At 36.1% G+C, this 14162-nt stretch overlaps 1 protein-coding gene across 2 annotated transcripts in view; it reads right to left on the bottom strand.

Annotated features, from left to right (window-relative positions):
* Window positions 1–4: 4 nt before the first annotated feature.
* The window catches only part of TBC1D12 (TBC1 domain family member 12), a 41394-nt gene continuing 27236 nt past the window's right edge, over window positions 5–14162 (bottom strand). For both annotated transcript variants that reach the window (XM_038141651.1, XM_038141652.1), the window contains 11 exons: window positions 12752–12867; window positions 10957–11039; window positions 9247–9364; window positions 8803–8909; window positions 8126–8206; window positions 6505–6599; window positions 5721–5792; window positions 3742–3870; window positions 3311–3420; window positions 1933–2191; window positions 5–1673 (listed from right to left, as the gene is read on the bottom strand). In XM_038141651.1, coding sequence (XP_037997579.1) covers window positions 1605–1673; window positions 1933–2191; window positions 3311–3420; window positions 3742–3870; window positions 5721–5792; window positions 6505–6599; window positions 8126–8206; window positions 8803–8909; window positions 9247–9364; window positions 10957–11039; window positions 12752–12867 — 1239 coding nt within the window. In that variant the 3' untranslated portion in view covers window positions 5–1604. The remainder of the gene's footprint in view (window positions 1674–1932; window positions 2192–3310; window positions 3421–3741; window positions 3871–5720; window positions 5793–6504; window positions 6600–8125; window positions 8207–8802; window positions 8910–9246; window positions 9365–10956; window positions 11040–12751; window positions 12868–14162) is intronic.

Raw genomic sequence — 14162 nt, 5'->3', positions numbered from 1 at the left:
CCCAGGCTGCTGTAAGTTTTATTTACACAGGAATTGGTACTAGTGGTCTTAAAGGAAGGCTCGATCCTTCTATTTACAGTTATATACAGATTTATAGTTGAAAAGTAAGAAAACTGTACAAGATAACACAAAAATATAAGACAAATTGGATCCAATTAAAGTAGTGAATACATAAGTTAAGAAAAATCGGACATTTACATTTCAAATTGTAATGTTATGAGTAGCATATATGTAGATTTTAAACCAGATAGCGACGCAAGTTACACCACACTAAATCTTTACCCCGATTATGCAGACTCTGCTTTTAAAACACCAGACAACTGGAAGCCTCCTGCACTTTAAAATACATAATGGTAATTTTTACGTGATTTCCAGAGGGACCAGTTACAAAAACCCACATGTAAGGAATTTATTTACATTAAATATTAGCAAAAAATGGATCAGGAGAGTGCAAGTGTTCCGCACCTGCAGTGCTATCCATTTTAAATTTCTGTCCCCTACAACCACAGGTTGTTGTACAGCATCTTCAAGAACAGGAAATGTTTGAAAATATTTGCCGTGACACATAGAACATGACCTTATGTCTCACAGTTAAAAGGTGTTAGAGAACTATCACTTAACAGATGCTTTTTGGATTTCAGTATTGCACACTAATAAAAAGACAATTTCAAAAACAATTCTGTGTCTGCATTATTTCCAAGTGTTAAAAGTGGCTGCTTCTTTGAGAACACAAAAGCCTTTAAATAGCCTCGTCATTTTCTAGTGTTCACCATTACATACAAGTATTTTGTAGTTGGAAATGGCTCAACAATATAAAACTTCTGGTGGCAAAACCCTTTCACAGAATACCCACTCCATTTACTCCACAATCAATACACCAAAACAAACGCTTAAACACCAATTGCTTTGAAAGCTGTACAGTGAAAATAGCAGCCCTGTTCTTACCACTGTTTAAAATTCAGATTATTTTTGCTCTAGGTTTGGGCACAATATGTCTACAGTTCCTGAGTTAATTACATTTGCCCAGACTGAAGAATGAAGCTGCAACTTAAAAAAAAACCCCAACAAGTAAATAAGAAAATACCCCTTCCCAAATCTTAACCATCTTGCACATAAACATACCAAACCACTTTATTTGGTCCTCAATACTTGCAAATTGTTAATTTTGGAGGTAATGTTTGTACCAAAGCATTTGGTTTGGATAGCAGTTTTGGGGCCTTAAGATTTAGCATTTCCCTCATCCCCTCCAAAAAGTGCCTTTGTGGTATTTTTAAAAACAGTTATGCCTCAAAAATTTGTTTAAAGTACCAACAGAAGTTATTACAAATGTTTATTGCATTGAGCTGATTCTTTAAAGTATTAAATATGAGCTCCTCGCTTCTCAGTTTCATAGGTTTTAGTATTCTGTGTGAAATCAGATCTTCCCATGGCAAAAACTAATACTGGCAAAAGGGTGAAGATTTCATCAGTTCGTTACTCCACTGAGAACGGTGTCTTTTTTCCATCTCATTTTCACATTTTCTATCGTGCTTTTTTCACATAGAAGTGATGTGAAGACTTCCTTGTCATCAAGTGGTTTTCCACGTCTCCAATGGACCTCAACATTAGCTTTTCGGTGCTGGGCTATGGTTCTTGTCCCCTTCTTTGTTGTCCTTCATCAATGAGGCAAACACCTGGAAAATTAAATCATTTAAAGAATAGGAAGACTGCCAGTGTTATAATAATATCAATATTAACAGTTATATATAACAATAATATCAATATTAGGAGTTTAATATTAGCATGGAGATTAATTTCTAGAATGATACACTAAAAAGGAAGTACCCATTGCTCAGGAGTCAGACAAGCAGTTTAAACAATCATGAAGAGAGGTACCCCCATATATTCATGTGCTGACATGTCAGATTTAATATATATCTCCAAGAAACTTACCTGTGCCCATTTCTTGTTACTATTCTGCATCTGAATAGCTGCAATACAACTAAAAAGCTTTTCTGATGTAATATCTTCTGGAAGTTTTGTTAGAAACTGTGCTATATGAATAAAGTCCATCTGTAGGAGAATATCTTCATATAACCGAAGGATTCCTAATCCTGTCCTGAACAAAAATTCTTCTCCATCTCTACAGAAAACATCCCAGACACGACAGGCCAGATCAAGTGGTAATGACTTGCTGTAGAGTGTAAAAATCCTACAAATGAGTCAAAAACAAACAAAAAGGAAGAGTTATAACTTATTTCAGAGAAATGAAAAGACAACTTCCTTTAAACCTCAGTTACATTAGTTCAGAGTAAGCAGATGACAAGTTATTTTATACACATTTTTCCCCCTATTTCAATGATCCACAAGTCTCCAGTTCTTGAAGTCAGAACTTGTACTCTGAAACCCATCTCTTTTGAGGCCACAGGAAATCCTCCATTTTAATGCCATCTCCTTTAGAAAGCTCTGGCTAGAAAGGTGATAAATCTCTTCATACTCAGAGTATAATAAACATATAAGAACTTAAGCAACAAAGTTCATAATTATGTGACTTAACCTTTCCCATTTAAGCCCTACAGTTTAACAGCTCTCTTCATCATTTGCTTCCTAAACTAAATCTAAAGCCACAACTAATCTCAATAGAGGGCTACACCCCAATAATGTACTAATGATAAATCAACAGCTACATTTCTGTGATAAATTTTTGAATTTTTCATGTTAAAATCACAAAAATCTAATAATAATTCTAGATGAAGCTCATCCTTAAGCACACAAACAGTTATTCTGGTTTTGACAGCACTACCACACTTCAGGGGTGCCTGCACCACTACCTTTCATTACAGACACACACAGAGCTTGCTACTATCTGCTTTAGAACATTCCTTCAAATTGTTCACTGCATTTTCAAGTTTATCCCTTTTCAAACCAGGTCTTAAATTTCATACTCCCTCTGCTTTAAAGTCTCTACTCCTGCAGTCATGCTTCCTTCAGTAGCTGACTATGCTCATTTCATCAAGTCACTTAAAATCACAGTACACCATACTACTAGGTGCAAGTAGCCTCCTCTCCCCTACTTATTGTCACATAACTGCAGCAACAAGAAAACGAACACACAGAACTCCTGTTTGTCTCATTTTTTAACTGAATACATCCCTTTTAATAAAGTTTGAAGCCTGCCAGAGGAACCGCAGTTACACAAAACAGTTCATCGTGATTTCACAAGACCTACTGAATGCCTTTTTTTTAATTATTTCCAGTTGAAAGACCTATAGCAAAGTAGAAAGTGTTGCAACAGTTCTAAGGTTAGGTTTTCTATGCTCTATGAACTCACCAGTCTATCAAATATATGTCTGGAGTCAGACTGTATGATTTGAAATGAAGAAACAATTTAGGAAGATTTTCTTCAAAAAATACTTCAAAGGCTGCAAAGTATTTCAGCATCTGTAGGGATAGTAAAGCACATCATAAGCAGTCATCAAAAAAATGTTTGGTTGTAAACCAACACAAACCCCACCAAGAACTGATGTCAACACAGCACAATGTGACTCCTTAGGATAAGTAAAATGATTAAATGTTTCTAGAGGAGAAATCAAAACATGAGAATGAGTTCTATGGATTAGTACCTGGTATTCTCAGTTTTGTAATCACAGGTTAAAGTTCTCCATTATTCAATAGGACAAAAGGAAGTCCTAAATCAATAAAACAACTATGCTTCAAGTCAAAAGAATGTTAAGGTCCAAAACCAGAAAACTCTGTGCATACCATGCTGTGATCCACACGGAAAAAGGCCAGCTGGCATGGCTTGTTTAGAAGGTTAGCAAAGGCAATGAAAGCATCTGCCTCTTCCAGATTGAGAATGAGCACAGCAGCAATGAAGGACATCCCTTGTACCTTCAAGTGGGAAAAGCATCGGGCAAATAAAGGTGAGTAGGTTCAGTAGATCTTACATCTTTGGAAATGGAAATATTTACAGTTTGCAATTTATCAAGTACTATTGCATAACATTTCCAGATGAATAGAAACAACGTGGATAAATTATTTTTATGCATGCAATCAATTTGATTCCAGCAGTTCAGACGCTCTGGGAGGCCCCATGATCACAAGTCCTCAAGACTTGAAATACAATAAAGTTAAAACCACACAGAGTGAATGCAGAGCTCATGAGAAACAAAACCTGGCCTCAAGTTCATTGTTAAACTATGGGAAAAGCAGTCATGGAGAAAAACTTCACATATGGGACAGTTTAGACCCAGACAGATACGTTGGAACTGAGACAAAATTCTGTTTCAGAACAGTCAATACATGCCTTTCCACTTGCCAAACCATAATTTTTCACATATATAAAATTACTTCTAGGTGGTTAGCTGCAGTGCAAGTTTACATTTTTCCACCATTACTCTCCCAAAAACACTTTAGCCTGCAATAAAAGTAAAGAGCATGATTCTTGTAGTTAAGTGATGATCTGAATACCCATTATGCTAATACAATAATTTTACCAATTTCAGTTGTAATCATCTTTATTCCACTGTCTCTAAACATTCATGCTGCCTGTTCTCATTATAAAAAAACCCCATGCAGTCAGCATTTTAACCAACTAGGCAAAAGAGTATTGATATGCACCAGAAACAGTCAACCAGCCTTTCATTTCTGGGGGATAAATAGGTGTGGAAATAAGATTTCATTACATTTACTGCCATATTAACATAAAAAAAAAGTGATAAGAAATATCAAGACTAGCTATAATTCTAATGGAAAAGAAAAGACTTATCCACAAAAAATTACTTATTTGCCTTCTGAAACTCCACCCTGGGAACAAGCAGTCTCAGAACCTACAGGGTTTGTAATCTCACTTTAAAAATATGGGAGAGACTCCAAAAATGAGGTCACAGATGACAGAATTCAGGCCTTAAAACATTTGAACATGAAAAACCGACTAGTTATTTATGCAGAGTCCCAAGCATATCTGATTTAGAGAGGAAGACACACCCTGTACTAAATAATGCTTTGTTGCATAAATGAGACTTAAAACTCTTCAAGTGTTTTTGAGCCCCGAAGCATTAGAGCTTGTGAAAGATGTTCCTAGATATCCCCAGGAACAAAGACAAAAAAACACCTTTTCTTCATCACTGTTCATTATTTAAATGCTTCTGTAAGCTAACACCATTCAGAGAGGCATTGGGTTTAGTTGGTTTGTGCAGGGGTTTTTGACAGTTTTATTAATGGGGTATTTTTTGCTTGTTTTTAAACACAGTAATGTTTGCTGAAAACTGTCTAATCTTCACTGAACTCAGAGGGAGTGATTATTCTGTGTCAGCAAGACACTAAGATGGAATTTCTGGATTTTAGGACGTGCAGGAGTGAAGCAGGGAGTATCACTATGGAAATGGCAACAAGGGAAGCAACAGTAAGACAAAACAAGTGAGGTGCTAACTGGAAGTCCACTAACACCTCATAGGGTTTTTTCCTGTGGATACTCTGTCAGAACTGTCTTATGAACACACGCATTTAAAATTTTCCATGCAATCCAGATACTCAACACTGACATTCAGTACATTTTCAGTTATTTAACTGTCTCTAAGAACTACCATCATTGTGACTGCTACGAAATAAGTGCCAAAGTTTCATTATTTTTAAAGTGCTTGCAGCATAACGTTTAGAACACCTATTTATTCAATTTACTTTAATACATGACATCTTAAGTTTGCTTGTCACGTTAGAAACATTTTACAGCATATACTTACATATCCCACGTCTGGTCTGTAACATGTATATGCTCCCAAAACACTGTGCAGGAGATCATGATAAGGACCACCCTAATAAGAGGAGAGGGTAGATGGAGAAAAGAAGTATTTATTTTCAAAGAAATACAGGAAAGGAACAAGCTGATATTTTAAAATGCAAGTGAGCCAGTGAATTGTTGCTTTATTCATATTTAGAGTAATGCCATTTTTTACTCCAAGCATTACCACAAATGCTTTTGAGATGTTAAAAGAAAAGTAACAATAATCCTATGAAATAATTCAACAGAAATCAGTAGATAATAGAAAATGAGGATATCTGGTACAGATTCAAGGTTGGTCTTTCCTTTTCAGAGACAATGGATATTTCAATTCTTAGTAGCACAAGTTACTGCATAACGATATTGCATCTTATTTTATACACATGTATGCACATATTATAGCTACATAAAAATCATAAAGCCTGAAAAGGTGCACCAGAATGCATCAAGATTTCTGTAGCAGTGAAAAAATACTCATTTCTGCCTGTAGTTTCATAATTAAAAGGATTTAATAATCAATTCATTATTAGGACTCTCATTAATAGGAATCTCATAAAATTTTTCAAGGAGGAAAAAACCTCATAGTCTATCACTAAGTGTTTCTACTTTATTCTCATTTAAAAACATTTAAGAAGTCCAAACAACTTATAAAAACTATTCAGCTCTTCCATATTTGGCCAGTTATGTTTCTTGTTTAACTATTCAGAATTTTAAAGCTGTCGTAACTGAAGTTAAAGGCATCTCACCTTCTGGAAAATATACAGGGATGGAAATGTGCGTGATATATCCAACTTAATTAGCTCCAGACTGGCCTCACGATCAGCAACAGATGCACCTGCATCTGCAAGCAAAACCAACACTTATTAAAGCTGATAAATTTGACAAACTTCAGAACAAAACTCCTGTAGGAACATAAAGACAAGGAAGGCAACATTCATCCAAAAACTTCCAGAAGAAATTTGCTAGCCCTTGAATTATCTCTGTCCAATCCTCTCCACAGGGACATGATAAAAACACTAGTGATAATGTGGGAAAAAAGACAGGTAAATACTTGGGGGAAAAGCTCTTTCAGAGGGCTTAAATCAGACAAGATTTTCAACTGGAAAGCAAAGATGACAATTTGATGAACAGGCTAAACAGAACCTGCTCTGCTGAAGCTTGGAAAGCAGCATTTCATTCCAGTCTTCCTAAAACTATCATAGTTGGTCTTCCAGACTTTGCTACCAAAGTTAGTAATAAGCACTGTCAGCTTGCTTGCTTTTCAGAGATGAAAATTCTATCACTCTTCAGTTTTCCCTTATTACTCCATTTCCCAGGACATCTGGCACAATTAAAACAGCTCCGTCTCCCTTCATTCCCATCCAGAACTATTACCTCTCAAAAAAAACCAGATTACCTAAGCTTTCCCCCAAAGACAGCCCACACCCCCACAACAAAAAACCAAGAAAACTGCCACTCCACAGACCAAGAGGCATTGCAAACATGTTTTCCAAGGGTAAGCATATTTACAGTCATATACACACAGATTTTTTTATAAATTGTTTGTCTCAAGACAACCTTCAGATGAGTCACAGGGCTATCCCTAAGGAATACCCAAATAATTTACAGTCAAAGTAGGCAATTAGTCAGGACTGGCTATGGTAAGCACAAACAACTAAAGTAATGGAAAAGACACCATCACAGAGCAGCATCATAAAAATTATCAGTCAACAGCACAAAGAGTTAACCTTTATAACAAGGAGACATCCAACATTAAAAACATCACTGATACTATTTTTAACAGAGAGAACATCCACAGGAGACAGCAATATGCCAGTGAAAAAACTGCATTTGACAAAAGAGTGCTAACATCCCCACTTAATAAATCTGCAAGGAAAGGCCATCTGGGCAAGCAAGGAAATACAAGTGGGATCTGAAATGTGTCGTGTTTTGTATTTTTCACCTCTCAGTTTCAGAACCAAAAAATAGAAGATATTATTTTTTCTTTCCCAAAATCATGGAAGTGATACCAATTGAGGAGAACCCATCTAAGAAGAGCTAAGCAAGAGCATGTATTGTAATTGAGTTTCCTGTTTCTTCTTTTTGTATTTCATCTAATATTGTCATGAGAGCTGGGTCTTGATATGTCAAAGGAAACATTAATTTGAAAGTAGCACATGCAATATTTTAATCTGTCTTTTATTGATACAGTAAGTACTGCCAAGCCCCTCACTCACTGACTTGTTATAAGACAGCAAACATTTAAGTAGGGAAGACTTTGAGAACTTTTAACAAGTATTCTTAATGCTGAAAATGCAGAGGAACTTGTGATACTTCCTGGGTTTGTAAAAGTGAATAGGAGGTTGTTGAGCCCTCGGGAGATCTCACCTTCTATGTCATTCTCAGTACTTGTCTCACTGAAGCTTTTCCATCGTTCCTTAGCTCTTGACAAGAAGATTTCATAAAGTTCTTCAAGAAAGCAAAACAAAACCAATAACCAAAAGGGAAGTAGTAAGAAAAGCACCCATCCCAGACAAAAGCATGCTAAGCATTCTTAGCTCTAGTTACTTGGTTTCATCACTGGGGGCAGGAGAAGAGTCTGTTAGATGGTTACCACTACACACAGTTTTATAGTGTGCACCATATTGTAATTTCTGCTGTGAACATGCAAATTTTGAATGGGAAATCATGCCTTACATAATTCAGATTTTTATTTTTGTGAATAAAATGCTTACAATTCATCAATCATTAGTTATAAAATAAAGCAATTCCCCTTTTCACCCCCTTAAGAAAGCAAAGCTACAAATTCTCAGTTTTAAACATAAAAATTATTTTCTCGGGGGAAGCACTACCTTAATTCTTAAAATCCTAAATGTTTTTGTAAGCAGGTTTTGAACCTTGTTTCCATAATTTGAGGCTACAATGTCTACTTGTAAAACACAATTGTTCCTAACCTTGTAAAATACATTTCTTCAGAAAGAAATATACCCTGATTTTTTTTTTTTTTAACAATGGAAAATAATCAACTTAATTTAGCATTAACATGTGATCTTTTAGGAACATACCAGGAGTGATGTTTAATTCATTTCCCACAGCTAGACTCCAAACCTTCCCACGTACACTTGGGGGCAATCCCTGCCACCACAGCTCTCGAACTCTTCGGGTAGCACGCCTAATATACAGAAGCAGGGAGAAGAAAAAAAAAAAGGCACATATTGCACATCTTGTTTTCTAAAATCACTGGGCAATTTACAAGCAAAATAACACACTGTTTACCAAATCAATATTCAAAGATCTCTGGTGATGCTAAAGCCCCATTAAAATCCCCCAAACATTCAGCTCCCAGAAAGCACATTTCATGTTGCTCTGTAATGACCTCACACTATACCATGGCAACAAAAACTGACTTCTTGACAACACAGAAAAGGAAAATAAGGTATGTGGGTCCTCAGTTTCCAGAGGAGAAACAAGCCACGCTTGCCTCATTTATACAGCAGAACTTTACTTACATGCCTTCCCAGTTAGGTAGTATTTCATTGACCCAAATCACCATAGCACTAGCGATATTCTCTTCTTGCTTGAAACGCTCTCTCATTATTTTTTTCCTTTTATGTGCTTCTTTAATTTCTGTTAGGCATAACATGTTAATAATTCTGTATTAGTGTATACAAATTATTAGGTAAATTATTCAGCTACCACCCAAGTATTTAGATGTCTGAAAGATCAAGGGTAAATTACTGTTGCATGTTCTATTTCTGTTGATTGTAGGTGCATTTCTCTGGACATTTTTTTAATTTAAGCTAAGTTGTTCACATACAGTGATTTAGACAAGCAAAAATCAGGCTAGAAAACTCAGATAATTCTCTTCTGCAGTACACAAGATAACTAAAAAGTAAGCACATCAGCAGCGCTCTTTTTCCACTCACGATTTTCATACCATATTTTATCTGAGCCTTATTCATTCATTAGACTAATCAGCAATATTTATGGATAATTTTATTATTTAAAAGTGCAATTCTACATCCATTTTAAAACTATTCAAATTTTACTGAATCTTCCACCCAAAAGGATTCTGTATTTTCTTTTCTGGAAACAGGACCTAAAGACCTAAGACAAAGTCACAATGCTGAACAAGAGAACAATGTCCTGCCTTCTGTTAAAAAAAGATGATTTGCAGATTCCTCTTATCAAAAAGGCTAAAAGAAGGACAGACCAATGCTCTCCTGACATCACTTAGAACCACTGTGAAATTGCAAGACATTTTCTATTTCAGCATGCACTGGTCACATCAAGAGAGTAAACATGCTCTCCCTGGTAAACAGATATGGCTGACCAGCTTCATCAAGTTTTCACTGAAGCTTTGAGAGTGTAGCAACAGTTAATAAACCAGGGCACACACATGAAAACACCACACACGGCTGAACCTCCAAAAATGCTGTTATTAAAGAACACAGACCACAGATCACAACTTACAAGAAACACACCACAAGAGCAGAGTGAAATGCATTGTCAAATGCCGTGGATTCGTTATTGCATCTTTCAAAGTAAGCTGCCACGGATCCACAGATGATCTATCAGTTCAGAAGCTTGTATCCCTGACAATAGCCCAAGTAAAACATGCAGCACAGATTCTTAAAATAGCTTATTCCCTGAATACTAGGCACAAGACTACAGAAGTTCTTTCAACAACTATTCATAGATTGACACAGTACCAGATACTACAGATTTGTTTTTTAAATTAATCATGCCTAGTGGGAATAAGAAGATTCACACAGGTACAGCTGATTGGAAAATAACCCCAAAGTTTTCATCTCTCTTCACATTGAAATTGATCTGAAATTCTTAGGAAACTAGATCTTAAAGCAGTCAGCTTTATTATACTTTGGCTTGTAGTGGCAACTGCAGAAACACAGCTTGCAAAAAGAGTCAAAGTATCCAGAAAGTTTCTACTACACAAGTATCTTTAAAAAAATTAAGTTTTTCCTTAAAAAGTAAATGAAAGGTTAAGTTGCATTCTGAACTTAGCTATGTTCATTGCAGCAGAATAACAATTTGAAAACTGAGTTCTGTTTTAAACTTTGTGCCCCTATGCACCAGAGAGTAACCCAGACATAAAACAAGAGGTTCTTTAATGTACCCACTTGCCTACAAGCCAGGATTTGCTTTATTTTTGCAGCAGAGTTGAGAGGAATCACAGTGATTGTTGGCAGTTGACGTACCTCGTTTTTTTGCTTCTGCCACCATCTCGTCGTACTCCTGTCGATGACGTAAAGCCTCCTCCACTGATTTGGCAGGAAGATTTCTGAAAACAAGTTGTTCCTGAATTCAATACACACAAATGACATTCTGGACCATTTCAGAACAGGATTAAATTCGGTTTCTGTCAAAGGTGAGCTTTGGGGCTGCCATACTGCCAGTGTTCCAGTAAGAGCTGTAGAGAACTACTAGATGTTTTGCTGCTCCTGTTTTTTAGTTCTCCTAGAGCTTCCCCCAAAGTAAGGTTATTAAAGCTGTTGAACACCTGGAATGATGCTCAAGTGAGTGACAAAAAGAAAATACTGATATACCATATAGTTATTCATTCCAATGCATTTGTGGCCATGTGTATTTTAATCATATGTTCATATGAAATTTATGATTTTGTATTTTCAATAAAAGGTAAAGGTTTGTATTCATTGTAGTTAACCCCTTAAAATTCTTCACAAAAGAAGGTAAGTTTGCCAAAGGAAGAAAGGGTAGATCAACCACTGATGTCAGAGCTAAAGCTAAGGAAGCTTGGTGCAGTCTAAAAATTCACCAGATAAAAATGTGTTTTTTGGCTGCATAATGATCCCCTAATTGCTAAACACACTTCCTTTTGACCAAGAAGACTCACTTCAAAGCAAATTAGAACGCAGCGTTTGGTCTCAGCCTCTTATCTAATGTCTAGTTTACTTTGATCCAAAATAAATAGAAGACAGTTTTGTCATTTTAATATTTAAAAAATTTTCTGTCTCCTCTCTCATACAAGCACACAAAATCACTTATTAATATTTTCAATGAAAGTGAGAGTAGAATGCATTTTTGAAGGTTAGGCTGTGGCAACACACTACGTGCTTGGGATGGCACTCCAATTTGTAACAAGTGTCATTTGTAAAAGCATATTTATCATGGCTTGTGAATTCTAATACTATAAAAGTAAAGAAAAACATCAGCAATCCAGTTGTTGCATATCTTACCCTCTACCATACAGTAAAAGGAATAATGCACTTATGAAAACAAATACTCATAGTAATCCATAATTCCATTCAGAATATTTCTCTCTTAGCATGGAATGAGTTTATATACTCCCAGAGAGAATATCCAAAGAAACACTAATATGTTCTATTTTCCATTTCCTAATAGAAAGTGATTAGAGCAAACATTTAACAGTGCCATCACAAGCTTTTCCATGACACAATTTGAAAATGTTGCTCCATTTGTTTTCCTCAAGCTTATGTTCTTAGTCACCAGGTCCTTTCTCTTTCCTTCAAATTGCTGAAGACTGTATATCTGAAAATACTGACCAATTTATTACCCATTTTTAATTACTATTCTCATTTGTACTTTATGTGGGTTTTGTTACATCTTCAGCTGCTGCTTCCCTGCCTTCAGCTGCACTTTTAGGAATTACCTACCTAAAATGTTTTAAAGTTTCCAAAATAGGGGAAGGGAGGATAAGGGAGAAGGAAGTGCACACTGAGAAAGCAATGAAGAAATCAATCAAGAAAATTCCTGAAGACTTTGAGGATGCCCAGAGTATGGTCACAGACTGCTGTGAGACACAGTAGATTACAGACTGGTGGCTCCATTACAGTGAGAAAGAATTCCTCATATAGACTGTGATGCACTTAAAGGCTCTTCCGGGAAGTTTGTTAGGCTGTTATTTAGGACAGAATAATCCAACCATTCTTCCACATAAGACTTGGGAATTTTAGCCCATCAGAAATGTATCTAAAATTCAGTGCTTCAGTTGCCCAGCAGAATCATACTTACGCCGGTCGATCCTCCAGAATCAAAGCAGTAGTTGAAAGTGGTTCAAACTCAATATTTTTACGTCTTGCTGATGGGGGTGGAGGTTTATACATTCTTCCTGTCCGTGCTTCATATTCCTAAACAACATTATTGATAAAAATTAAATTTCAACTTTCAGCCTCGCTCCAAATTAGTAAGCATGATATTACTAAATGCATAAATAATTTCACATGAAATATTTTAACATTACTTAATAAGACAGCAAGTGGCAAACACTACAAGTTGAAATTGCTGATAGCAACAGTGCAGCTTTCCAGGACTGCCAAGTAAAGATGAATGAGAAAGCAGTTTCTTGTATCAACTTAATCTTTGATATATTCTAGTCCAATATTTCAACTGAGCATCCCAGGATCAGGTAGTAGAGAAATCTGCATAATCTACCCAGCCTAGCTAGTGCACAAGTGTATTTAAGTAACATGTGAAGTTGACAATAAAAAAAACCCACCACTAATCAAGAACATGTGTGTTTTTCCATTTCTTCCTCTTGATTCCAGCCCCCCTTAAGATCCAGTACACCTCACATTCCTGAGGCCTTGAACAACACCATCACACCCACATAAACCAGAACCACCTACACTACACTCAGTGACAATATACCAGTATTTATCACTACAAGTCTGTTTCATATAATTTCCTTCTTCTGAGGTTAATACATGCAATCTACTTAGAAAGAAATATTTAACTGCCTCAAATACACGCAAGATTCTGAGAAGGAAAGAATTCTAATCCTTTGACCACAACAGCAACTCAACAAAACAAAAATATGATATAATCCTTAGGAAAAAAGCTAAACAGAGCCAGATGAAAACGTCAAATCTCATATCCCCTTCTTTTTCACCTCTGTAAATAAAAATGCACTGCCAAGTTAATGGAATAAAATGCATCAACACCATTCAGCACATTGATACAAGTACCTTAAACAACTGGACACAGGATTGGTAGAGTTCTGTTGTAATTTACACGAGCAAAATCAAAAAATCAATGCTTACCATTTGAATGAATACACATACTCTCAAGCCAAAATTTATTTCATTCCACTTAAAAATAGAAACAACATCAGTACTCCTGTCACGCTGTGTACCTCAGGACACTCCAGTACATTTGTAAATTAGGAATGCATCCTGTGATAAAACCCAGAGATCAGCATCCAGGCTGCAGTACAAGAGCAATGCCATCCCTCCTATTCTTGGTAGGAGTTCTGATTTACTTCCATATTCTCCTTTGTAACAAGAGTAACCAAACCAAGTTCATTTAGTGGTCAGAGGTGAGGAAGCTCAAACATTAGCAACCTTTTCAACATCTCTACCTATCTAACTTGTATGCAAGCTTAAAAAAAAGGGAAAAAAAAAGATTAAAAAAGCACTGCAAGATG

This window comes from Motacilla alba, chromosome 6, assembly GCF_015832195.1.
Source record: "Motacilla alba alba isolate MOTALB_02 chromosome 6, Motacilla_alba_V1.0_pri, whole genome shotgun sequence".
In the NCBI taxonomy this organism is placed as follows: domain Eukaryota; kingdom Metazoa; phylum Chordata; class Aves; order Passeriformes; family Motacillidae; genus Motacilla; species Motacilla alba.
Note: the sequence above shows the minus strand (reverse complement) of the source record. Positions and strands in the feature narration are given on the sequence as shown.